General features: G+C 38.9%; 1 protein-coding gene across 22 annotated transcripts in view; it reads left to right on the top strand.

Moving 5' to 3' along the window:
- The window catches only part of CARF (calcium responsive transcription factor), a 35,323-nt gene extending 8,608 nt beyond the window's left edge, over positions 1-26,715 (top strand). For 4 of the 22 annotated variants that reach the window (XM_041472733.1, XM_041472740.1, XM_041472730.1 and 1 more), the window contains exons 5-20: positions 361-490; positions 879-963; positions 4,894-5,083; positions 7,263-7,383; positions 8,367-8,510; positions 8,930-9,163; positions 9,555-9,717; positions 10,707-10,782; positions 14,077-14,207; positions 15,215-15,581; positions 16,072-16,770; positions 18,365-20,526; positions 21,145-21,187; positions 22,508-22,671; positions 23,055-23,108; positions 24,118-24,372. In XM_041472733.1, the coding sequence (XP_041328667.1) occupies positions 361-490; positions 879-963; positions 4,894-5,083; positions 7,263-7,383; positions 8,367-8,510; positions 8,930-9,163; positions 9,555-9,717; positions 10,707-10,782; positions 14,077-14,207; positions 15,215-15,581; positions 16,072-16,190 (1,760 nt within the window). In that variant the 3' untranslated portion in view covers positions 16,191-16,770; positions 18,365-20,526; positions 21,145-21,187; ... (1 more) ...; positions 23,055-23,108; positions 24,118-24,372. Of the gene's footprint in view, positions 1-360; positions 491-878; positions 964-4,893; positions 5,084-7,262; positions 7,384-8,366; positions 8,511-8,929; positions 9,164-9,554; positions 9,718-10,706; positions 10,783-14,076; positions 14,208-15,214; positions 15,582-16,071; positions 16,771-18,364; positions 20,537-21,144; positions 21,188-22,481; positions 22,672-23,054; positions 23,258-24,117; positions 24,373-24,396 lie in introns of those variants that run through there. The other 18 variants (XM_041472736.1, XM_041472737.1, XM_041472732.1 and 15 more) reach the window with 18 other exon arrangements.
- Positions 26,716-27,366: the final 651 nt, after the last annotated feature.

The raw sequence follows: 27,366 nt of genomic DNA, 5'->3' as shown, positions 1-27,366 counted from the left end.
TTTTAAAAGCAACCAGTATGTGACTTGCAGCTGAACAAAATACTTGTGCAATCCTGTATGGATTCCTGGAAGCAGGGTAATTTGCAAGTTGTTTTGATTATTTGCCTTGTTGTGGAAGGATTCATAAGCAGTAGCACAATTACCAAAGTCCTTAAATACAAGCAGCCTTATCAAGTGTATTTTCATATGTGTGCCAGGAGTTTGAGCACTGATTCAGAACTATTAGACTGCTTTATCATCTATAAAACTCCTTTCCTACGTCAAAAGGCTTGCTTTAACAACACATAAAGTTTAATCATAGCTTGTTTTCCCCATTCTACATTCAGTTATTAACCAGGAAGCTGCTTTTTTTTGTTTAAGATATTTCAGAAGAGAAGTGTGGTGATGGGAACCTGCAGACTGTGGTGGTGGCTTCCATAGCAGACAGCGCAAGCAGTTACATTCTACATCCACAGGCATCTCTCACCGTATCAAAAAAAACAACCACCAGGTAGGTCAGGGGTTAAAGGGATGAACAATCACTTTGATCCACTGCTAGCACTGCCTTTTTTTCTTGCAGTTTGTTTTTGCAATGGAGATCACAAAGTTACCACGGAAAAGAGGTTATGAACCCACAGTGTACTGAATGTTTGGAGGACTTGAATGTAGAAACCAGTGGGTTTTTTTTAATGTTTTTACTCACTGTAAATTATTTTAACAATGAAATAGAATATGAACATGAAAACCACAGGTTTTTAAGGCATGTTGATACAATATCCATAGTTTGATCATATGCTCTAGGGTTATACATAATACACTGATTTGATCTTACCTGTAGTTTAGACCAAGTTGTTGCTTTTCTGAATCTCTGTATAGACTTCTATTTTTTTTTTTTTCAGGGTAGTGGAAGATTCTTTTCCCATCCCTCTTCAGCCATTGCCACTAAATACGCCTGCATGGGCACGCCGTCTCAGGAGCTGTGAGGTGGGCCACAAAGAATTCTGACTTAATGTTTTATCATCTAGCTCTGAGATAGTGTTCCTGTTCCTTGAAAGAGATAATTCATAGCTGTAGAAGTGTCCAAGCTTCTTGGTATATAGCACTGGTACTGCTAGCACAGTTAAACACTTAAAATGTTGAGAAATCCCTCTCTATTTTGAGAATTTTAGAATAACTGACCATCAAATTTTCCTGATTTAAAAGAAGTGTTGCTGAAAACCTGATACCTTGTAGTGCTGGGAAGAGTTGTATGCCATGTTAGGGTTTGCTGTTGACCAACAGTGCAAACTTTGCCGACTTCTGCAGCTGTTCATGTGGTTTGTGTTATCACATAGAAATCAAAATCCATGTGATTGACCAGTGTCAAGTCTGAGACTCAATGCACCCTAATATCAATATTTCACTAAGGATTCCTATTTTAGATATTATTGCTGATTTTTATTTTTTGTCCCAGCAAGTTAGGTCACTTGTGCTTGTTTCCTCTTTTGTTAAAAAATACTGTGTCTTTATGTTCTGTGATGGCTTTTGACTTAAACAGAACTCTTCCTTTTTGCATATTGTTAGATGTTTGCAGAACTGTCCTGATGACTAGGATGCTATCAGCAGCTAGAGTGCGTCATACGTCCCTTAACAGGAAGGGAGGGGAGATGTGAAGTTTTTTGAGATCAGCTACCCCTTCCTCCTGCTGCCAGACTCTTCCTGACAGATATTTATTTTACTTTCTCTTAATACTTTTTAAAAGGAAAGCTCATACTCTGTAGCTGCCTAATCTCTTTAGATATCTCTAATATATCTACCACTTTTTTTTTTTTTTCTATTGTCTTGGCCACTGATAACTAGAAGTTGCAGTTTGAGGGACCTAGGAATTGAATTTCTTTCTGTATCTGCTTAGAAACAATTTTAAAATTAAATATATTCATCTATTCCTTTTGTGTTATGCCATTCATTTAATACAGGTGGTACTGTCCACTCTTATGTCCACATAAATGTTAAGAAGTCATAAAATTCTTAGCATGAATTCTTCCATGGTGGAGATACCATTTTTGTAGAATCAGCTGCTTAATTCAGTTGGCCAGTTAGTTCATAAAGTTCACTGTGTTTTTAGCACTATGTGGTACATTCTTTCCTGTATGTGGCTTATCTGAATTATTTATTATTTGTATCATATTTTCGGGGGACTTAGGGTCTGCTTTGTCTCTCTGTTAAAAGAAATTTCACCTGCTGTGTTTAAAATTCATAGTGACATTTATAGAAAAGTTCTTATTTTTAAAGAAAAGGAAATAGAAATAATGTCTCTTTGAATATGTTCTGAGGACACAAATATCTCCCCCTGCTGTTCAGCAGAGCTGTTGCCTGTGTGCATTAATCCTCCCTGATCCACCAGAGAGTGCTGGGAGGTATTGTGCCTTTTTTTGGGCACAGACCAGAGATGCTGGAATTTTTTTTGAGGCGTCAATTGTCTTTCAGGTGACAAAATGTTTTGTTACTAGTAACAGAACTAAAGGGTCCTACTGAAATTTGGAGATCCAGTTTGGAGAGATGCTGGTAAATATATCAGCTTACAACTCCACTTTTTCAGTTGTCTTCCAGAATTGAAACAAGATTAAAACAGTATTGTGGTCTCTGTGACTTGCACAAGGTATCAGCAGGTGAAGCCACTGCATTCCAAAGGCCAGTGACTCCTCTGGCAGTTGATACTGTGGGCAAACACAGAGCAATAAAAGCTGACTGCCTTGAAATGTTCAGCTTACACTTGCTGTGTCTGGACTGCAAAGTGCCTCTGGTACCCTGCTGCTGTGAGTTTCCTCAAGGAAAACGGCAGTCTTGGTGTGTGTACTTTAAGGTTAGCTTTTATGTACTTTGCTAAGGCAAGGCCAGGGGAGAAAGAAGGAATCACTAAATTTTTTTGCTTGAACCTTGGAGTTAAAGGGCTGAAGAATATGTGATTACTTCAAGGTAATTACATTGTTACAGAGTTAATTTAAACAGGTAATTTCAATAACTTATATTTAGTTTTCAGTGGTCTGGTCAGAATGCATTTCCTGCATGTATCAGCCTACTGAAATAAAATGTAATTTAAAACTGCATTAATTAACTGTACAAAATTAAGTTAATTTATTTGTCTGAAGAAGGTAGTCTTCTTTGTCCATTTTTTTCCTAGTTGTAAAGCCTGTAGAAAGCAGGGAACTTACATGCTGTTTGGTTTTCTTCTTGTCCTCCTCCTCCCCTTCCACCTGTTTAGGGAAAATTATCTAACTTGTGCAAAAGCCAGAACAGGAGAGAGTTCCTTAACTGTTTTTGCTACTTTTCTGTTACAATGGTTTTGTCAGTCTTCTCATCTCTCTAGAATAAGATCAATGACCTATTTTTAGTGACAGGTGTAAGGTATGGGAAAAAAGCCCAGCTGGTTTTGCAGCATTTGTTATGTGCAGTGGTGCTGTAATCCCTCTTCCAAAAGGCAACATCGCAGACTTCTGGAAAGAAACAAGTTCTGGTACGTCTCAGGCTACTTTGCTTCTCAAGTTTTGTTCAGAAGTATTGTTTATAACTTCTAGCTAAACAATTGCCAATGTCTGTTGCTCCCACAGCCGTGTGAGTGCAGGCTGTGCAGACCTGCTTAGCTGCTGCAGCAGTGCCTGCAGAGCAGTGAGCTCTGAGGTGTGAACAGCTCGTGTCCAAGTGACTCACACCCAGTGCACACAGAGCCCTCCGTGTCCGTGCACCAGCAGCAGCACTGTGCTGGCCCAGTTCATTCACAAGATCTTCATTGTTGACTTTAGGTCTTGCTAACCTCAGACATTCTGTTTCGCTTAGATGAGTGTGAGGTAGGTTTTAAGCAGATGCTGCTAAGGTATCTGTGTGATAATCTTGGAGAGACACTGTTGCTCTTTTGCTGTCAGTATTTATTTAAACATCCGGCTGTTCTGTCACTGAAGGTGGCAAAACAAATCTATCAGACCTTAGTACTCATTCACCGTGTGTTTGTCCCACACTTTAAGACTGAGCTGGCTGTTACAGCTGCTTGGCCAGCCTACCTTCAACTGCATATGAACAGAAGCAAATGTTGCATTCTGAGTTTGGATGAAAAGTTCTTCTCTGTTCCCGTAATTTTGTTGCTTGTTGGTTGGCCTTTGCAGACCAGCACTGAAACAACAGTGATGGAACTGAGTAGCTGGATAACTACTGAGTAGCTGGAGTAGCAACTACTGAGTAGCTGGAAAACTTCTTTGAGTCAAGTTAGATGCAGTTTTTGTGGATTTGCCCAGACATTAGCAGAGTTCATTGAAACCATCATCAGTTTGCCCATGGCAAATCTGGTATAGTATGTTTCTGTGTAATGCTGAGAATCAAGAGTTGCCTTGAAGGTTGGGAGGGATGTTGTGTCAGACATTCAGTTCAGAGTTAGTGCACTAAGTAGATGAGAGTTACTGGTGGTATGGGCAGGTGCATTCTGTTCCAGCTCAGTGCAGTGTGTGTGTTGCAGTAGATGGAGAGACAATTATTAGTGATTCAGAGATCCTCTATGGCAGTCAAGTGAAAAACTTCATCTAATACGAATTTGTCTAGTGAGTGACTGCAACTGATGTGTGTGTTGGGGGTAAACCACAGGAGTGAAGTTGTCCTCAGGAAATCAGAGTTGACAGTCACTGTAACCTTTTCAGGAGTTCTTGGTGTTCTTAGGGTTTTGGATGGTTGAAAACTCCTGACCTCAGTGGGGACTGCTCTTCTGTTAGATCCTATGATAAATCTCTTTATGAGTATACTACTGTGGGGAATCCCCGAAAAGCATGGAATGCCAAAAATCTGGGCCTGTGTTCTCACCTGCCAGAGTCCCTGACTGCTTTCATTTCCTCGTGTAGTGTTGAGCAGTCAGATGGGTGAATAATCCTATTATTTCCCGTCCTTTCCATGCAGAGAATTGGGGACTCGTACCGCGGCTATTGTGTGAGCGAGGCAGAGTTAGAGAGCGTTCTCACGCTCCACAAGCAGCAGACACAGAGCGTGTGGGGGACGCGCCAGTCTCCAAGCCCAGCCAAACCCGCCACACGGTTGATGTGGAAATCTCAGTATGTCCCATATGATGGGATCCCCTTTGTCAATGCAGGTAACTAACTTTTATTTTAATCACTGCTTTCAAAATTTCAACATCAGCTCCCAGCTGGCCACAAAGAAGAATCTTTATGTTGTTCTTTAGTTCAAGATAAGGTCAAGACACAAACATAAAAAAAGGAGCAGCTTGCACACTGCTGTGAGAGTCTGAAGGAGCTTGTTTCCTTTTTTATGTTTTGCTGTGATTATTTCCCTTTGTTCTTTAGAGATTAGCTAAGTATCATTTGATGGGGGTTCTTGTGATGAGGTCTTTAGGGAAAGGTCCCATCTGCTCTATTAAGATGTGAAAGCCCTCGTAAAGGTGAGAGCTTGTTCGATTATTCGTGCCTAACTTGAAGATCTTTAGAAGAGTTTGTTCCTCAGGAGTCAATAAACTATTTAAATTGCAAACATTAAAGTAATAAATAAATAAATTCAAGATGCCTAAAAAGCAAGATAAACATCAGCAGACTCCAGCGGACAGACTTTTGGTGCTTGGGGTTCTTTTTGAAATGTTCATGCAGACTTCACAGCTTGGTAATTACATACCTAGCTCATGCATTACATATGTGAAATTGCCAAGAGTTTAATTTGGATATAAAATGAATGAGCTTTACTTGCTACATAGAGAAAATGGGTGACAGGAATGTAAGTTATGTTTGGGGTTTTTTCTTCTTTTTTCCCCTGAAAGTTACTAAAAAAAGGGGAATTTTAGCACCAGTTTTAAAGCTTCAGCCGTAAACTGTGACATAAAAGAAAACTAAGAATTAAATCAAAGTAACTTACCTTTTTTTTTTTTCCCAACATGCATATGAGCCATCTTTAGTTTCATCTAGATATTTTGGGATCTTATAGAAACACATTATGTTGCTGTTATAATATTTCAGAAGCTTCTGGGTATATCACTTGTGGCATAGGCAGCTCCTTGCATGCATACTTGAGTACACAAACTATAAATAAAAGATAATTAAATGTGATGTGGAAGAAATTTTGAATGTTCCTTTCTTGACCTTTAATGCTTTGCTTGTCAATCCCTTTTGTTAGAGGTCTGACTGGAAGAAGTCACTTAATTTGAGTTTAGAGCAAAGCAATATTTGTTTGAGCTTGTCTGGTTTTGTTTGGGTGTGCTGTGCTGAAACTGTGTTATTTAGCAGTTAAGATTTCTTAACTGCAAGGCTGAGCTTTTATGGACAGCATGGTCTGAAGTATTGATTTAAGCCAAGAGGCTGGAAATGTCTGCTGACTTTGTCTCGTGGTATGACCCCAGCTGGAAATCACCACAGAGCTGCTCACTCATTCCCCCAGTGGGATGGGGGGAGAATTGGAAAGGTATAAGTGAGAAAACTCATAGGCTGAGATAGGAACTGTTTAAAAGGTAAAGAAAAATCCACGCACACAAGCAAAGCAAAGAATTCATTCACAACTTCCCATGCCCAGGACAGCATTTGTGCTGGGTTACTTGGGAAGACAAACACTATAACTTTGAATGTTCCCCCACCTTCCTCCTCCCCTTGCCTCTATATGCTGCACATGATGCCATATGACATGGAATATGACTTTGGTCATTTTGGGTCAGCTGTCCCAGCTGTGTCCCCTCCCAGTTTCTTGTGTCCCTCAATCTCCTCATTGGTGGGGTGGGGTGAGAGGCAGAAAAGACCTTGACTCTGTGTAAGCCCTGCTCTGCAGTAACTAAACACCCCTGTGTTATCAGCACCGTTTCCAGCACAAATCCAGAGCACATCTTCACACTGGCTACTGTGAAGAAATTTAACTCTATCCCAGCCAAAACCATCCCACCTTGGTTTCAGCTGGGGATTTTCTCCATTGTTTTGGGAGTTCTGCTTTTTATGTTTATTACCAGTATTGTGGTCCTTTGGTAACTTGCAAGACTTCTCATCTTGTAAAGTATTGGTGCTCACCAGGGCAAAGTCCAATATTTTGTCCTCACATATGTTGAGGAGTGCTGTGAGGTGTAATAAGTTTGAGAAATGGTTTAAAGTGCTCTATGTTCTTACATGCTGGGAGAGAAGCATTTGCATTGTATTTGCTTGCCATACCTGAGGGTTCTGCCTTCTGAAGAGTCTGATGGCAAACAGAAAGGACTGCTTCACAACTCTTATCTCTTCTGTAGTTAGTATTTTACTGTAATGAATTAAGTGGTTGCTTGAACAGAGTGCATTACTTTCTGTTTCCAGGAAGCAGAGCCATTGTAATGGAGTGCCAATATGGCCCAAGGAGGAAAGGATTTCAGCCCAAAAAAGCTGGTGAGCAGGAAAGCACCTCTAGCCAGCTGTACAAAGCCACTTGTCCAGCAAGGTAAGAATTATATATAAAGCTGTAAGAGTGACTGAGCATCCTAAGAAAGCATTCTTTCTGTGAGCCATGACAGAGCACTGGTCACAGTAGCTCTTCTTCTTTATCTCCTTGATAAAGCAGTATGGTACTCATTTAGAGGTAAGGAGGAAATGCTGTCCTGTCTGACTGTTGGGATGGTAGCTGGTACTCACAGTAGCTCTTCTGCTTTATCTCCTTGATAACTTGAGGTTGGTACTCATTTAGAGGTAAGGAGGAAATGCTGTCCTGTCTGACTGACTAAGGCTGAAATTTGATAGGTTCCCTGAATGCAAAATAGCAGTACATCGCTCTATGAAATACAAGTGGAATCCATTATCTACCTGAGCATTCACAAGTTATTGTGGTGTCCTTTAGTGACTATTTCTGCTTCTAAAACTTTGTCATCTTACTTGTTGTTTCTTCTTCAGGCTTTTAATTGCACTGATATCAATCAATCATCCTAATTTAGCGCATGTCCTGTGTGCTGAAGGAGTTACAGTTCTTCCTGTTCACTGGGGATTTTCTCCTTCTTCAACACTAAAGGTTTTTTTCCTCACCCTTGAGCATTCTCCTGGGTGCTTGTTCAGTTTTTACTGAGCTAAGAGTGTGTTTGATGATAGTTGCAGCTAGGTCTGTATGTGTTCAATTCTGCATAGCTGAGTGAACTGCAGCCTGTTCACAATTGGTGTTGTGCTTTTTCTATAGTGAGGGACGAGGGCTTTTGTTGAGGAGTAAAATCACTCTGGCTGAGTGGCTTCCAGACCAGAACAGAAGTGTGTCTGTCTGCATCCATATCTATTAATGTATCCTTAATAATTTTGCAGTTCTTTTAGACTCCTCACACCTGACATCACTCTGCTTGAACTTTTTCTATATTAATGCCTGATATAAAGTGGGATTTTTGCCTTTCCCTTCCCAAGGACAAAGTGTACTGATGGAGAATTTTTTTTATTCCTCCTTGGAAGGATCTATATTAAAAAGGTCCAAAAGTTTCCAGAATACAGGGTTCCTACTGACCCTAAAATTGACAAGAAAATCATAAGAATGGAGCAGGAGAAAGCATTCAACATGCTGAAGAAGAACTTGATAGATGCTGGTGGTGTCCTCAGGTGAAACTTCCACTTTTTTCTTTATTTTCACAAATGAAGCGGAAAAGAGCGGTATTTTACTTGATTTTTTTTTTAAACTTAGTCACTTATTAATAAAAATCCACAATGTCAGTAAGACTTCTGTGGCAGTGAAGTATAAATTTGGTAGATGTGTTAAGCGCTAAGCTATGGAGCTTCAGCCAGTGTTTCCATGCAGGGTATTGATAGAAATAGTTGTATTGTTTTAGGGTTGATCTAGTTGGTTTTGCATTGAAAGGTGTGAGAGGGCCCTGATGTCTGAAAGACATCTTCTTGCTCAGGGGCTGTAAAAACTTGTCACACTGACTAGGTTGTTGGTAGTTCTCAGACTGTTCCCCCAAGATACAAATTTTTTGCCTTTGTTTGAGAATTGTGTGTATAACTTCTCTCCTTCTTGCTAGGTGGTATGTACAGTTACCTACTCAGCAAGCCCACCAATATCATGAAATGGAAACTTCCTGCCTCCCTCCTTCACCATCCCATCTTTCTATGCCTTCTCCTGAGGAGGAGGAGGAAGTCATTAGAGATGAGAACAGTACTCTGCCTTCTCGACTTCATCCTCAAGTGGCAGACAAGATCCGAGAGCTGGTGTCTCAGGGAGTAGAGCAGGTCTATGCCGTGAGGAAGCAACTAAGGTACAGAACTGTCTGCAGTGCTCGGTCTGTAGTGCTATATCTACTTTGGTGTTTGATTAATTTGGTTTGCAGCTAAAGGGCAGTGCTGGTGCATTACTAAATCTAATTCCCAGATGTCGTAAGTCAGTTTTTCCCAGCTTTTGATATCTTTTCATATCATTGTAGATAGCCATTAAGAGCTGCTGTACTCTTTAAAGTTACTTGAATAAATGGGGGTTTTAAATTCCAAATGCTGTAGCCAATGCACAAAGAACTGGCTCAGTAGATCATCTAGCTTACTTTTGTCTTGTCATTGCAACAAGGGGAGGGAGAAGGTAGAAAGGTCTCTTAACACTGGGAAATAGTGGAATATATTTAAGTATGGTAATAAATGTCCTTTAACATATGACAGAAAGTATGTGGAAAGAGAATTGTTCACACCTGATGAAGTGCCAGAAAGACATAACCTGTCCTTCTTCCCCACTGTGAATGACATCAAGAACCACATTCATGAAGTGCAGAAGTCCCTAAGGAATGGAGAGATGGTGTATAATTCAGAAAGTATCCCAGCAACGGTATGTTGGCCTTTGTGTATCTTGTTGATTTTTGGAGTTAAATACTGGAAATCTTAATTTTTACCACGTAGCTGTATTTAATCCAAAATATTCCGTGACTTTATATTTGCAGCAGCAATATTTTCAGTGAAATCTGTGGCTGGGTAAGACTGGATCAAATGTGAATAAAACCTTCTGACCTTATTCAGTATTTATCTCATCAGCATTAGATTGCTGTTAATTGGTTGACAAATTACACTATATTAGCACTTCTTGATGACTGCATGAACTGAAAGCCATTGGTGTAGAAAAATTGACATGTGACATAAAATTTTATTCATGGCTTTGTCACTGTCTATGTTTTGAAGAAGTTACTACTACTTTTCAGTAGCTGAAAAAATAGGGGTGAAGTGTGTTTCAGGTGCCGTCTAAATTAAGACTTAATAAACATTTTGAATGTGCAAATACTAATAAATGCACTTTATAGTAAGTGCAGTGTGGTTGGAGTTGAATCTTGTGAACGCTCAGTAACTCTTAAATCTTGTTCCTTAATTTTCTTCCATGTATTGAGTAATAAAGGGTACACAGTGATCCTACTTTTCCCAGTTATGAGATTAACTGCTAAGAAATGGCTGGTTTAAAATCAGCTTTGACATACGATACTGTTAAATCATGCTGTGTTATCAGTCTTTTCCCTCTCCCTACATTAGTGTAGCCCAGGTGAGTGAGTGTGCTTGTTAGTTAGCCAAATGGTTTGACTATTTTCTATTTTAAAGTCTGTTTAACTGTTACGGGCAGATAAAGCAGATAATCTTCCTGATACACAGTGCATATTTTAAAATCTTTTACGGTATTTTTTTTTGTGAGTCAAGTGGTCCTAAAATGCATAATTATAAAAAAATAAGAAAATGTAGCTTTATGCACTGTTTTCTTATCAGTCCTGTATTGAGCCTGTGTTCCTGTAGACAAGCTTGCACCCTTTCTGAGACCTGAGTTCTTTTTCCTTTCAGCTGCAGTGGACCACAGACAGTGGGAATGTCCTCACAGAAACAGTGACTGTTGCGTTTGCCTCACCACCTTCAGATGGTAGGACTGCATAACTGTATAACCTGTGTCTCCAAATGTGTTTTATTAGCTATGTCACAGAAGTTAATTTTCCTTCCCAGGAGGTTGCTGTCATGTCCTGTCACTCAGGTGAACTTAAGAAGGATTATTTTGCTATAACTATTTTGGTTTACTTTTTATTTTTTTCTATTTGACTGCATGTGTGATAGAAGTGTTAAAATTATAAATTTGGCTTTTATTGAGCATCTTCAAGCAAACAAAAATTTTAGTGGGATGGTTGTCTGGAAAGGGCATTTTACATTGGATGAAGGTGCTAATAATACCTCTTTAGGGAGAATAAAGTTACTACTGAACAGATATGTCTGTCAGGGGACACAATACTAGAATCCAGCAGGGTACTTGAGTTTCCAGGTGGTTTGTGCTTCACATATCTTTAAATGTCTTGCTGAAAGGAACTTCAATGCACTTTGAGACTCCTGCTTCTCAAAAGTCATTGTCCTGATGAGTTCCAGTGCTAGGATCCGGCACTGAACAGCAAGCATTGTGTTTCTGTTGTTGGAATTGAAAGCAATCTTTTCCACTTTTCCTTGATACTTAGAACAGAAATAGATATATGGGTGTTAAATGGCAGCAGGGCTGAGAGATGTGTTTCTTCAGTTCTTTGTGATGTAACTTCTTTATTAATGTGGTACCTAAGTATCATCTCTTCCCAGTGCTTGTTGAGCCACAAAGTGTTAAACTTCTTCCCAGTCTGTTGCAAAACTAGAGTGTAGATATGGTAGATTTCTCTATAAATTTATGCATTCTTGGTTGAAGGACTGGTTTTTTTGAAGATGTTATGCAAGTTTTCCTTTGTTGAAACTGGGTTCTTACTGCTATTACTTCAACTTCAAAACATGTACTCAGACAAAATACAGGTGTTTGTAACTAGATCTACTTGCTACCCACATAGTTAGAATTACACTTGGGCTAAGATGTTCTGTTGGATTATGGTGGCTGGTAATAAATTTAAATTAGATTACTCTGCCCTTCCCACCCCTGGTTCAAGAATATTTTGTCTAGTGTGACACAAAAAGAACTTTTCCTCATGTTTGTAGATGCTTTCCCCATCCTCTGTGTAATAGGTTTGATGTGAAACTCATCAGAGCTATACCTGGCTTTTAGCAGGGATATGACTGAAGTGAGCTGGGAGAGTGTGCACATGTTCAGATCATGCTGCAGACTTTGTGTGCACATGTTCAGATCATGCTGCAGACTTTGCAGATGGTTTTTGTCTCAGCAGCAGAGCCAGCTGGTTTCCCCATCTAACTCAATCATAGTGGTGGGGTGCATTTTGTTCTAGACAGCTGATAGAGAAGTTCACAGGGACCAAAGGGGCACTGCTGTAGTTGTCATGGTCAGGGTTTACTTGTGTCAACAGTTATCCTTTGGCTCTTGCCTGAAGAAGTCCTGATGTGTTTGTGTCCCTTTCCCCTTAGGTCAGGGAGTAACATGGGCCAATTTCTTACTTGTTGTAGCAGGAAATATAAACCCCCCAGAGATTTGGCTCACTGCATAAGTTCTCCTCAACGACATGGTGAACCTGATTCGTGTGAAGCAGTTCCATGTACACCAGTGCATTTACTGTTAGAAAAAGGCAATGTTTGGGCTCTGTTTCGTTTGGGATTTTTTAACTTATTTTGGATGTTGCTGCAATGGATTAATTTGAACTGAAAAGCATTATGTATTCTTGGTGCTTTTAGGGAAGAATTACAGTGTTTACACTTTGAGAGAGCAAGAGGTTAAATTTTAAACTCAGCTTGAACAGTGTCCCTCTTTTTAAAGGAAGTCTTGTTTTTTCAGAAAAAAATAAATTTGCAATGTGAACAGACTTACTGTACTTAAGCTTGCATGCCTACGTTAATATTGCCATTACTGTGTTTTTATGGAGAGACACAGAATAGTTGTGCCTTCAACAGTGTGGCAGAGCTCATCAAGGATGACTTTTATATGAACTGTATACATATTTGTTTTAATTTCAACACATATGTATGGAAAAATCTATGTTTTAACCTACATATTTGTTTTAATTTCAACTTGTGCCAAATGGAGACAACTGTACATTTAAGAAATCAGGCAGTAACAGAACTTGTTTGTGCAGAACTCCCTATCTCCATTTGATAAGACTTTGTTCATAACAAGTAGAGGAGGAGTTGAACTATAACCTTTTTTCCCAAGGGTGTTGCTGTAGAATACAACCCAGCGAGAGAACTGCTATCTCTTCCTGCATATGAACATTCACATATGCATATGGGATCTCTGTATTATATTCAAAAGACTCTAAACATTTGAAGTACTTGTGTTCAAGAAGATTTGTAGGTTTGTATGTGTCTTCTGGTCAGTTGTGATAGTTAAGAGTCTGCAGATCATTATGTATGTTGAAAAATCTACCTCCACTCAGATTGCTGGAAAATTTTCCTGTGATTTTCTGGTAGAAAATGTTTTGCAATTGACCATTTTCGATTTTTTACATTCACCAGACTAATCTGCATTCACAGGGCAAGTTCTTCTATTACCTCCACAACAGTGGAACTGAGAAATAGGAAGCTGAGCACTGTCTGTGTGTGTCTGCATAAAGCTTAACCAAAATGTTCTGTGTGGCTCAAACAGGAAATGGAATGATCTCATGAGAAGTTTTCTTGCAGAAATTGTTATAAGCAAGTCTCAGTTTTTGCTAAACTTCAGGAAATGAAGTGCATCATTCTTGCATTAAATAAGAAGTTTGAGGATATTATATAATCTGTAGGCTGAAAGACCTCCAGATAAAAGGACTTTAGATGATATTGCATAGAAGTTATGCTAATTTCACAAAGATGGGAAGGGAGTGGTGAGACATATAAAATTTCCTGTGTAGATTTTTATTTTGAAAGACAACCCTTTCTTTTGATACCTGTGTGTTTTTAAGCCCTTACTCAGGTATAGATATTGTCAAATTATTTGCTGCTTTGCTAGAAATGTTTCACCTTTTATGCTATGACTACAAATTCAAAGCACAGTTGTAGGGTGCAATTACTTTGCTCTCAATAACAGATTTATTGGTGCCTCTGGTTTTTGCTCTGTACAGATACATACAAACTTCCTGCAGTATTGTCTTTTTGTCATACCCAGTCTTCTTTCTTTAGCATCCAATTTCTGCAAAGAGAACAGCATATATGTATGTTATATACATGTCTTCTGTATTGAGACTGAAGGGAGTTTGGTTCACAGGGGAGGCTTTTATTAAACAGGAAGAAGAGATTTGTCATAACTGTCTGCTTCCTCACTTTGGCATCATAGGGAGCTCAGGAGCAGAGTCAGTCATCACCAAAGCAGAATCCAACCAGAGCGGGGAGTCCTTGATACCAGAAACAGCTCAGCTGTTGTCTTCACTCTCTTCACTTCAGCCCAAGATATTTGCACAGCTTCAGGTACAGTCAAGTCATTTACAGAACATCAAACATGCTGTGCTGGAAGTGCTGGAGGTGAGCTGAGAACAGCAAGTTCCCTCTCAGCAGATCCCAAACGCAGCTGGGTAACACAGACTTGGAAGTAGCTGTCAGCTCTTACTCTGGTTGCTCTTGCATGTCACATTTAGCATATAGCTGTGGTGCAGGGGATCCCACTACCATCTTTTGGCACTTTGAAGTTAGGGTCTCTTGTGAAGGCAAAACCAAGAGGATAAAAGCAGTGGGTTTCTACCTCAAACCAAGTACCTGTTCATTTTCCACACGGTCCAGTAATTTCATAATGAAAATGCTGCTGCAAAACTGCAGGGAGATAAGACAGTCTTGTTTATTCCTTTTAAATCCTTCTCCAGCCTCTTAAGAAAATATCTTAAAATCCTGAAACTGCTCCTAGCTCAGAGCTGTAAACTTGCAGATTGAAAGGCTGAAGAGGGAGGGACAAGAATGTCATGCTAAAAGAGCTGCTTCTAAAGCTCATCTCCCTTCAAAGCTGGTTCTCTTAACCCTCTTCCTTAACTGCTTTGAAAACCTGCCTTCATATTTCCTGAATCCCAACAAAATGCATGATCTTTTCCCTAGAAATATGATTTGTAGTAAGATTCTGTTCTACTTGCTGTTTCTTCTCTTTCTGGGGACAGCCTGATTCCATCTCACATAATTTTATTTAAAGCAGTGTGCTTAGCTTGTTGTACCCACCTCTTGTGGGAAAGGGCAGTACTGGGGAATGATCTGAAACTGAACATCAATCCAAAATTAGAGCTTTATGGTCATAAGCAATCTCTAAATGCTGCTGGATTCCATTGTCCTAATTGTTTTCAAGTACATTTTGAGCCTAGAGTTGCTGGGATTGAGTGTTCAGAAGAGTTAATGAGTATGAAGTCAGAAGCCACCTAGACAATACATTCTGTTAAATGCAAACTCCTTCTGCTATAAATGCTGCTAGGTTGGTACTTCTGCCTTCTCTTTCACAGGGATTACAGCTGCAGTCAGCATTTACCTCGGCAAATGGATCAACAGCCCTGCTAGCTGTAAATAACCATTCCCCTCCCAGCCCTGCAGGTCTCCTGGATTCCCTGGGGGGTGCAGTAGGCAGCCATTCTCTAGCACTGAGTCAGGGGCACAGTCTGCAAGCAGGTGCTGGCCTAACACGGGACAGTGCTGCTGCGCCTGCTTTTGGGGCTCTGCCTGGCTCTGATCAGAGTCTGGTTGCCATGGGCCAGCTGGTACCTGCTGAAGGGGTGGATGACTCCAGAAGCCTGGAAGGAGGAGCTCAGCAGATTCTCTTGGGAGATGTGCAGACTATTCCAGTACGGATTGTGGACAGCCAGCCAGCACTTAGTAAGTTGTCGTTTTCTCAATAATATGTTAATATTAGAATAGAGAAAATACAGTGGATTTTGTTCTGTCTTGAAGAAAGGAGACAAATGTGTTGATAGTGGGGAACTCCAAGACAGACTTCTTTCAGACAATTCTAATTAGGTGTTTTTTTGGTTTTTTTTCTGTGGGAAAGGGGAAAGATGTTTTTTGTGAAAGGGATATCTCCAAACATTTTATTTTTTTTTCTTTTATAAATTGGTTTAAATATTGTTACTCAAGGGGAGCCTTACTGGAGTAAGTTCATGTCATCTTGCAATGTTTTAGAGCACAGTAGGTGACATAACTGGCTATCAAGCTAAAAAGCAGTAAACTTCATATATGCCTTAACTATTAACTTAACTAGGAACTTGAGTTCCTGAAATATTTTTTCTTTTAAATGCACAGTTATTGGGGCTGAAAGATTATCAATGGAGTTTGAACTTCAATGTATGATTTTTGTTTTGTTTTTAAGCTGAAGAAAATACAGAGGGTGTTGTTACTTGTGTGAGCCAAGTTAAACAAGAACCAAGAGACATTGCATTGTCTATGGAAGCAGATAAAATCAGAGACTGCCACAGTTCCTCACCATAGTTCTTCGCCTTCACCTGTGAAGCCTGGAAGGATTTTTCAAATTGGAGAACTCTAAATGTCTTGGAAGGAAAGGCAGGTGCTCTCAAAGTACTGCCATTCTTTTTTAATTGTATATGACATTCAGACTAAGCATATTTTAGAGTATTTCTGACAGAAAGCTGTTTTGGTTTGACTCATGTGGCTCACTGCCAACTCCAGGTCATTCAGTTGCCCCATAGAACACCACCTCTCTTTTCTGTTTCAAGTTTTGAGTAATTTGGATTCTCTCCAAATGGCCCATTTTGTTCATTGTTTCTGAAGGTCTTCCACAATTTAATTCCTTAGCTTTAGAATGTGGATCACAATCCTGGGTTCACATTTTCTGCTTGAGACCCTTGACTTTTATTGTACTACAGAGACCATAGAATCTGTCAGCTCCAAGATCACAGAATCCAGCAGCAAAGTGGATTAGTATGGCAATGGTTTTGTGACAAAAGGAAGGTCCAGGATGCTAAAGTGATAAAGGACATGGATGCTTAAGAAAATGCAACTTTGACCTGATCATAATGTTAATGGTGTGAAGATCAAGGAGAGGAGAAAGGTGAGGTTTCCAGGTGAACATAAGCGTTGTATGATAAAGAAAAGTGTGTGAATTGTAACAGTGAATGTTTTTGACTTGACATCTTTGAACTTAAGTTCTGGCTTTATAATGAGGTTCATTGATGCATGCAGCCTTCCTTTGCAGCAGTACTGTAATTGCAGTTGGTCATAACAACTAAATGTAGGAGTCTTTCTCATGGACAGTGATTGATTCTGCCATTTCAGCTTATCTACCTCTTGCTTTGTGCACTTAAAGCTATCAGCTCAGACAAATGTGATCAGCTCAGACAAATGTGATCATATCAGCAAAACCTGCTGTTGTGTGGTATGTAGGGCTTGTGAACACATTCCTAACAAAGAGAAGCTCAAGAAAACAAAGGAAGTAATCAAAGCAGTATGTCCAAGTATGCTGTCACCACAACATTCAGAAAACAAACTAATCTTTTTCAAAAGTGACTTATTCTAAGACTTATGTGATCCATACAATTAAAATAATTGCCAGGAATCTTTAGAAAATTGAATGTGATAAAAATTAAGGTATAGTAATATTTGAGTTAAAGCCATAGTAAGTGACAAGCACTGAGCTGTGTAATGTGTGACAGACACTTCCTTTAGAAAAAAAATCGCACCTACCAATAACTTGGAATCAATTTAAAGCTGTAAATGAAGTGAAACTGTTAACAACATAGATATCAAGTTAAGCAATTGCACTGTTTGCTTCAGATGTTGAATGCCTAGAGCAACATTCAGAGTAGTTTGTATACAGAAATAGGAGCCTTCCTTAGTTCCTGCTATGTAGTTGAGAGCTGTATCATAAAATAGGTTTGTTTTCTGCATGCTATGGAAGAATTCAGTGTGAGGACTTCTCTCTTTTTCAGACTTGAAAACAAAGAAAGTACACCTGGAAAATTATTAGTTAATTTATGTAGAGAAGAAAGTGTTGTGAATATTATATGAACCAAAATATTAACATTTTAAAATTGTTACTTTACCTTACATTCAAGCATTCACAAACATCTTCTAAACAGTGGCCATTTAAAATTATTTTTTCATTTTGTTTTGAGTATTTAAAGCTAAATCTTTCAAAAGCCTTACATTGAACTTGTGTTCCAAATGCCTTTATGTGCAAAATCTGTTAGGTGCTATATCTTAGTCTTAACATATATTAACTTCTCTGAGGTTAACTAACATTGTAAACATTATTTGTTTAAAGCTAATGTTTACAGGTTATCTCCCATTAGAATTTTCCAACAAGATTATGCTCTTATTAAATAAGAGCCAGTATTTTATCATGCAAGTGCATTAAAAAAATCTCCAGTTTTTTCGGAGCCTCTAATATTTAGCCTCTAATATTTAGTATCTACACTGACTTGTTTTATGGTAGGCTTTATTCATTCCTGGGTAGGAAAAATCCCACAAGATTCACCTGTGGCCTTTATTTATTTGGTTGAGGTTTTTAATCTTGCTTTATTTGTTTGTTGGTTGATTTTTTGGTAGGTTGTTTTGCTAATTGTCAAAATATCTCTCAGATGGATGTTGTCTGCTGCAATGTTAGTTCTGGAGCACTCACACAGCAATCCCCTTCTCTTTTCCAGCTCAAAAACTGCATACCAGAATGGGTACCTCCTTCCATGCTGCTGTGTTCAATAATTCTATCATGGCCAGCTTATCTTTAAGTTTAAACTATTGCATTCCAACTTATATTCTCTTTCCCTATATTGCTCTTTTTTTGAGACTTTTTTTCCTCATTGTTGAGAATTCTTCTTTTGAAAAGAATAAATTACAGCTAAAGATTACCAGCGAGAGGTTATTTCAGTTTTAGTTCTCTTCAAAGCAGACAGTACATTTGTGACTGGAGTAAAAGCTTAAGGAAAGTCAAGTTATATTTCCATCAGTTCTTGCTTAGTTCCCTCATTAACAGTTCTGGTTTTAACATGGTTCTTTCCACCATGAGCTACAGTCTCATCCTGTGCTGCACAGTATTTCTGGTGGCATTTCAGGTTTTGACCTAGTGCTCACAGCTGGAGAAAACACTCTTTTAGTCCATCTTGAACTGCAGGTTCTGAAATGAATTTTGTATTCTATCCTGATTTGCATGGTACTCTAAAAACAATAGAAGAAAAAAGTTGGAAGAATTTTAAAGAAGCAATAAATAATTAGTTGTTTTTAAAAGCTGGGGATTAGACTTGAAATTCTATTATTCTGTGTATTGGAAAATTTATTTTAAATGATTCTTGAGTCAATACTCACATTTTTAAATGATTCTTGAGTCAACACTTCAGTTTTCTTCATTTTCACAGAATTTCAGTTCTTTGTCTTCCAGATACATGTTTCAGTTTATTACTCTGTCATTTATTTTAATTTAATATAATAATTCTTTTTCAAAGTGTGTTTTACATTTGTTTTGTGCATGTTGCTGAAGGAGGAACATGAGCTCACTCCTATGACCAGTCTCTATATTTGATTTAATGCCTTTGTTTACTAATATCCACCTACATTTTACAGAGAAGACTGTTGTGTATCTGAAAAAAAACCAGAAGTAAATGCTGCCACGTTCAATGGTTAAAGTTGTTTAAATAGAGTACTCAAATCTGATTTTTCAGAGTAATCTATGTAGCTTGATTGCAAAGTACTTGGTTATTACTTTGTGTTGGAATTGCAGTTGTTTACTTTGTTTTCTTGTGGTTGTTGTGTGCAAGCACTTACTTTGCAAACCTAGAATTCCTGACCTTCAACAGTACTGTAAATGAACAACTGATTCTCCAGTTTTCCTTGTTGTTGGTTGTCTGTAAGAGTGATAGGTTGCTTTACAGGAAGAGATGTGCTTCTGTATGTGCATGCAAAGAAAACCTTTGGTAAAATGTATAGAAGGTGTAAAAAGGTACACATCTGTAGCTCTCATTCAAGGCTGGAGGCCTCTTGGATGGAAACCAATACTGGTAATGAGTGCTTTTCGTGGTACAAAATTATTGCAGTTTCCACAAAATTTAGAGGCACAAGTGTCTGTGTATGTATGTGTATATCTATTTTTTTTTTCTATAGTAACTTAATGTATAATATTCCTATTCAAATGTAAACTACTTGTTCTTTTAAAGTAGTGGTCTGTTTTGTGGCTATGGGAGGCTCATGGGGAGAAATGCAAGAGCTCTTTCAGGGCAGAGGATTTTAGGGAAGGTGAAGATCAAATAAGACAGCTTCAGGTGGAAGAAATTTCTGAAATCAAGAATCCTGCTGGGAGGGCTGATGAGGACTGTGCCTGGGGAGTTTTGGGGTTGAGAGCCCAAAGGCTCAGTGCAGTTCCTGAGTCTATCCATAGTCTTCTCTATGCCAGTAGTGGATAGTGTGAGTTCATGGTAGGAATTTAAAGATATGAAGAGAAGGGAAGCCTGCCCTGCCCTTGAAAACAGAAAAGCTGCTTGAGTTTTGGTAAGCACCAGAGGCAGATAAATTACTCCCCATAGTCTGAGGTGCCCATTCTTAGCTTCTGATATGAGGAAAAAACTCCTCTTGGAGCTTCAACCCAGGGCTGTAGACTCTTTTTCTTTACCTGTTACCAAAGCAAACAAGCCTTTTTTTTTTTTCCAACTGAATTAACCTGCTGCTTTTCTCATCCCACTGACAGCAGCTCAGTATCTGCCCAAATGTCTCTTTCTTCACACTTATTAAGGCTTCCACAGAAATCCCATGTCCTCAGGCCCTCCAATTCTCAGTGTTTCTCTGTTGGACTGTAGAAGGAGCTGCTGAGTTCATAGCACAGGTAAACACTGGTGAGCATTGCCCCATCAGTTTTTCTCCCTCCTTCCCCACAATCATAAGTACATATGTTCCTTTAAATTGCATTAAGGTTTTTTACTTGCCTGCTTAGGGTTTTATCATCATTACTGGGATGAGTATGAAGGAGCCCTGTTTCACAGACCATTTACATTCACAGCAATTGAAAGGATTTGATAAAACAAGGAGGAAAGGATGGTTTCTGCCAGCTCTTAGGGCTGGCCTCTTTCATACCACTTGAATTCCTGATTTGGCTGTGGATAGTAGATGCCTGTTAGTTGTCCATCTGTTGGCAAAAGTGCAATTTTCTTGCCTAAGCCTATTCAAGCAGATAGGTTCTCAGATGTTTAGGTAGGTAGAATCTGTTCCATTAGGGATAGAAAGTATGATACAGCTGAGGATGGTGCTGGGGAAAGTTACTGCTCTTTATGGGTCTCTGATGAGAAATTCATCTTTGATCTGCCTTGCCTTTCTGAACAAAGCTCTTGTAGGAACAGACTTCAGAACATATCCCATCAGTAACAATTATCTTCTCCCCAAAACAATGCACCTCATTAATGAATGAAACAAACCTTGTGTAAAACAGGTGGTGTTGATTTTTTAGGTCAGAAGCTCTCCAGCTGGCCTATCCAACAACAGCAGCTAAGGTATGATTTGGGGGGGAAAGGAGGGAAGAGCAAATAACAGGAGTGTGTCGGTGCATGTGATTTTTTTCCAATATAAGCTCTTACATCTTAGTATCCCATTCCATTTCTGATGCACATGACAAATGTTTATTTTCTGAAGGGATTTGAACTGAAGGGATTTGAACTTTGAAGACAGGAGAGTCTTCAAAGAAGTGATTATAAATAGTACTGCTGTATCATATAAACTACTAGTACATGTTTGTCAACTAGGACCCCATCCTGTTCTTGTACAGAAGGGGTTTTAAAAGCATGGAAAGCTTTATGAGGGCAAGTACTGACTGTCCTTGTCCTAAGGAGTCTTCCCTGGACAGGAAAATAGGAGCTGTGAGAGTAATTCTCATCAATAATCTGTTAGCCTCTGATAGATAGAAGCAAAAAGCATATATATATATATGATAGCCCCTCACACAGGTTACCTTTGGATACTTAGTATTTTTAAAATACATCACATACATATATAGATGTATGTGCCTCAAAATAAAATGGAGACATGACTTTAGTTGTTTGCACACAATTCTTTAATACCATTTTAATTACACTTATCTGTGGTTAAATGATGCAGATATTTTAGGGCACATGTAATCCGATCCATTAATGTGGGTAATTGGAATTCATGTTTTTACTACAATCATCCTTCACTCTCTGCAGCGCAGCTCAGTTGGTCATTTGGCATGTACTGGCTTCTGTTAATGACATTCTGCCTGTTTAAACAAGAGCATGCTGTTCTAAGCAAATTAAATTTCTCACTCTTCCTGATCTTTTTTCTAACAGGGATTGATATGGCTCATCATGAAAATCTGTTTGTAGTATAGTGCTTTCATAAGAGTTGATTTCTGGGTCCTCACTAAGAAGGACCTAGAGAGCAAAAGCTTACATACTATTGGATCTGCCATTTGGACATTTGTCTAATGTACTTGGGTTTCTATAGCAGGACAATGTCAATACAGCATAAACTGCCACTAAATTACTGTAAACATTTCAACTCTCTCCATTGGTCAAGTGTTGACAATGGCTCCAGGGAAGATCATAGGAATATTTCTGCTCTTTGGAGAACAGTTTCTGTCTGTAGATACTATTTAAAACATAATTGGGTGTGGCAATCAAATGGCAGTAGGAGAGCCAGAAACAGAGGTGTGCGTTGGCAGATCAGTGAGAGAGGGAGTTCAGTCCCAGTGTCCTTGTGCCAGACTAACATTCTCTGTGCTAGTCCTGAAAGCAGCCTTGACAAACAGTGATTGTCTTTCTGCTGACATAGCTGTTCTTTCTGCTTGCCCACTCAAGAAGTTCTACAAGCCTTCAAGGAACATGGAGAGCATGAAGGTGTGTAAGATCTTATGACAGGACCTGCAGGAATGAAACAGAGGAGATTGAAGTTTGATGACATGACTTCTGTGTAATGCACTTTCTTTGGTGGGAGGAAGAGGATTTTCCAATAGAGAATAAAAGTAAATGTTCCTTTTCAGAATATTAGTATTATTGCTGACTCTCTCTAGTCTGCTCAACAAAATGCCTAGTGTTTGGACAGATCTCCATGTTTTTATGAGTGTGTCCCAAAATGTTAATACTCATTTATACATTGCCATCTTTGCATGTCATATTGAAACTGTAGGCCAGTGGCACCTCCTTGATCTTTTTATTGTCTCTGTGCATTTTATTAAAGTAAATGAAAGCTTGTTTTATAAAGAAAGAGCAGAGAGCTTCTATCCAGAGTCCTTTCAGAGATACACTTTTTACAGAGTCAGTTTTAACTTAATAATGTTGTATATTTGTAACCCTTTAATAACCTAAAATAACCAAAGCATTTTCACTTTTTTTTCTTTTTATCCAGAACATGAAGCATTCCAAACTACCCCTCAAAACCACCATGCTCAGAGCCTGAAAGGTTTGGCACTTTTCTTCCTCTGTAGGTGATCTTCCATCTGTGCTGTGTTCAGTGTCTTGCATCTAACACCAGAATCCGTAGTTAAGACCTGTCCCATCACATGAGGGCACTTTTTCATTTGCATAATCTACCTGGTCACTTGACAGCATGTGAGTAGCTATAGCTGCAAACCACCTTTTGTTGATTAACATCGGTCACATCGGTTCTAGATGTGGTGAATTTTCTTTGTGCATGGAATTTGTATTGGCTTAGTGATACCAGCGGTGTCAAAAGTAGTCATGTCTCATGAACTGAGAGCCTTCTGTTGTGAGTTTGATCTTAATCTGAGCTCTGTCTGAGCTAGGGACAAATTCTGAGGCTATGCCCCTGTGTTCTGCAGTGCTTGTTGAGCAGAAGAAAAATCTTCCAGCTCCCAAGAACAGCTGCATTTGTGTTTCTGCCTAATGTAAAGCTGCTGATATTAATCTCTTGAAGGATAGCTCGTGGAATTCTGCTTTCCAGCTTAAGAGATGATGAAGTCTCTGTGTATGAGAACTTGGTAGAAAATGTACAGAGAGTTGGCAGTGCTTAGAACAGTCACCCTCAAGTGTCCTTAATTTAGGAATAGGAGCTGGTAAAAGGAATAAGCAACTGAAGAATATAATGGTGAAAATAGGCATTCTTGCTCTTTACATAGCATTGCCCTTACACAATACACTGGTCAGCAGTGAGAAGAAAACAAATCTCAATTTCTCCCCACAGCACAGTTTAACAGTGCTTCTGCAAATTAATCACAAGTTGGGCCTAAAAATCTATCCTAGATCTAAGTTCAGTTTTGCTTTGTCAGATCACTGTTAAGTTACATAAATTTAACTTTTTTGCATAGCTGTTTCTTTTAAAGCTAAAATTAAATGTGAGAGAGAATTGGAAATTTTGTTTCTACCAGAGGACACTTCAGTTGTTAGAAGTGTGCAGGTGTTTCTCCCTTGTCTTCCACTTTTATCTCTTAGTTCATTTGCTGTTTTCTCAGGATCACTTACCTCTGAGAGTACTCCAGATAACTGTCAAGAGACCAGAGCAGAGAACAGAAGAGGAAGACAAGTTTGCAAAAAACTTCTTGCAGGAGATAAAAAGCCCTCTAAGTTACAACTGAAGATTGCAATTTCTTATGGCTGAAATGGCTCACTTTAGATGGTGAATGTTTTTTCATATACTGCTTTTTAATTGTTGATTTTGTTACTATTTATGCTCTGACCTCACATGTAATAAAAGCTAGAATGGTAAATATGTATTTTGCTTTTATCTTCAGTGCACTGGTTATCTTTTGAATGCAAACTCCATGGTTTTGGCTGTTGACAAAGCTGTTATCGCATTTGAGGTGTTCTGTACGTGGAAGGTCATGGAGGAAGTGGGAACCTTCTTGATCTGACTTCTACTGAGAACAGATGATCTGTGGAAAGAGGACTTTACCAGTTTAAAATCAATATCCTCACAATAGTTTCTTGGGTGTACAGGTTTTTCATGTCAGGTGCTAGTGCATTTCTAGCTTTGCACATAATACAAGACATAAAATTACCTCTCAGTGGCCTAGCCTTATTTTTTGTTGTCTCCTACCACTGTACTCATTGCTTTTGGGAGTGGGAAAATCGTTTTAACATGTTCTGATTTTCCACTTTTCTGCTTTTCTCCTGTTGCCTCTTTCTCATACCCAGAGCAGCACGGAAACAAATTTCTCATTTTAAAAAATTTTTCTATCCTCAGTTTCCCATGTTTTGGTGTTTCCTTTTTGCTTTATTGTGCTGGAGTTTGATTTCTTACATGATTGAAATGTAAGATATCGTTGCATTTTGCTTAAGGAGTGGGAAATACTGGGGTGAGCTCCACTGCCCCCTTCACTCCAGAAGTCCTCAGAGGAAGCACCTGCCACAGGTTCTGCTCCTGCATCTCCACACAGATCAGCACAAATGCAGACCTGTGTTGATGACAGCAGTGTCTTTGTGCACCAGCACCTTACCAGTACAAAGTTATTGCTGTGAGTCCAGATCAGTGTGTGGGTCTGCCCCACTGTGTCCCCACAAAATGACTCTTTGGGCACGCCTTGAAAGAGAGCACAGGAGATGGCCAGGAAGTTCTTAATGCTCAACTTTGAGTTTGTGCTTCTGTATTGAGTTCAGGTGCCCTGTGGGTGGCCCCGTGCAGGACACAGCTGGCTCCAGGCAGCTCTGCAATGGACCTGCCACAGGACACAGCTGAGCATATCAGTGAAGCTGGGGCACCTCTGTGTGTCTGTAAGAAAGGGAAAGCGCTGCATGGCAGAGAGGAGCAAGGAAGAAGGTGAAGCAGTTCCCTCAGCACAAAGGTCACAGAAGAAGGAGAGGAAGGAATTCCTTCAGATGCTGGAGCAGGTGGCATCTTTGGTGAAAGTGCTGTTAACTTTGGGAAAAGAAATAAGCAGACTTTGGGAATGAGATTTATATTCTTGTGCTTTCCAGTGATTATTTTTCTGAATAAGATGGGAACTTCCTTTAGAGGGTAAGTTTTATAGGTATCTTCTTACACCACCTTTGGAAAATACCTGTCACTGGACACAGAGGGTATCTAGACAGGGTACTAGGTGACATGACACACTTACTGGTTTGTAATGGGGGCACTGGAATATAAAATTGATGGATAGCTTCCTAATATTAGCTAAACTATTCTTTTCTTTTCATCCTCTCTCTTCACATTTCACTATAAAGGGAAGAGTCTCTGTTAAAAGGAACATGGTAAATTGTTAGTTGTCCATAAAACTGTTTATGAACAGGTGGATGAAAAGAACTTCTTTGATAATTAATTAGATGAGCTTTGGAAAAAATAGTATTGTCATTGTAACTTCAAGTATTTTCTTCCAATTGTATCACTCACTATTGATTATTGTCTTACTGTTTATTTGCTGTATAATTTATTTTTTAAGCTTTTCTGCCCATGTCAGGGCCATAGAAGTAACACATATGGCAATTCTCTTTTCTTTTGAAGTTTTATAAAAGGGACAAGAATTCTTTTTTTTTTTTTTAGCTACCTGCTGCTCTGGAAAAGTCCATGATTATCCATGTTCCATAGCTACTAAAAAATATTTTGTGCTGAAGTATTCCATAAACTTGAGATTTTGTCCTTGGATCAGGCAAAGTGAATTTGACATCTTAAAAAAAAAAAAAAAGCAGACTGACTGCACTGGAACCAAATCTAGCATCTTCAGGAGCTGTGACCTAGGGGTCATCACTTGCAATTGTAAAAGGATTGACATTTTCATAGTGAAATGTTTTTATTCATCTAGTTTAATCTATGAACAAAAGTGTCTCCATTCCTCTTATTTCAGACTTCTGAACTCCTTTGCAAAATGAGAGATCGCTAGTGAGATTAGCTAATAACTGCAAAAATGGAAAAAATTTCACTGGGGACAGGTGCTAACAAAATGTACCATAAAGCCAGCCAGCATAATTAACATTAGTAAGGTAAGATCTTTTAGAGATGAACTACAGGCTAATACTTTTGGTGGTACACTGGTGTTTATTCTGATCTTGCAAACAAAAATAATGTTTATGAGCTGTTGCAGAAAGACCTGGGAAATAAAGCACTTTCTAAAATGCCAGTCTGTGGTGGTTTTGATTCCTGTTGGCTTTGTCAAGCTTTTACTTGGTGTTCATTCCTTTGTGTATCCATTGTAGGGTCTGTTTTATCTGATCTCTTATGTAGAGTAAGTTAAAATAAGTTAATAGTTAATACTTAGAGCATAAGACACAAGTACTTCATGGCAAGATGTGATATTTCATATATTTTCTAACAAATAGTAAAAGCTGAATATTCTTGATAATTATCAGGAGATATTTGAGAGAGACTTCACATGCTGTATTCGCTCTTTTTGTGTATGTTTCAGAATTGATGAATTCCTATTTCTTTGAGAGTTGTCAGGAGTTTTTAGCAATGAAGCTACTATTTTGAAATGAACTGTAGATTCCTGACTGCATTTAAAATGGTTTCAAGTAGGCAAACCAGGTTTGTATTTAATTTTGAATGCCCAGAATTTCCATTTTCTTTCCAAAAAGAAGAGACACTGGAACCACCTCTGCACTCAGAGGAACACTACTTTTTGGACATAATGTTACAAAGATCAACAGGGTTTCCAGAGAAGTTTGACTGGCATCATAGCCAAGGATAGCATGGTGTGAGGCAGTGATGCTGCCTGCTCTGAGATGCCTGGAATACTTTCTGTTCATTGTTCAGTGTCTTGCTGCTGACGTAC

The sequence above is a fragment of the Pyrgilauda ruficollis genome, unplaced genomic scaffold (assembly GCF_017590135.1).
Source record: "Pyrgilauda ruficollis isolate IOZ18807 unplaced genomic scaffold, ASM1759013v1 scaffold3, whole genome shotgun sequence".
Classification (NCBI taxonomy): domain Eukaryota; kingdom Metazoa; phylum Chordata; class Aves; order Passeriformes; family Passeridae; genus Pyrgilauda; species Pyrgilauda ruficollis.
Note: the sequence above shows the minus strand (reverse complement) of the source record. Positions and strands in the feature narration are given on the sequence as shown.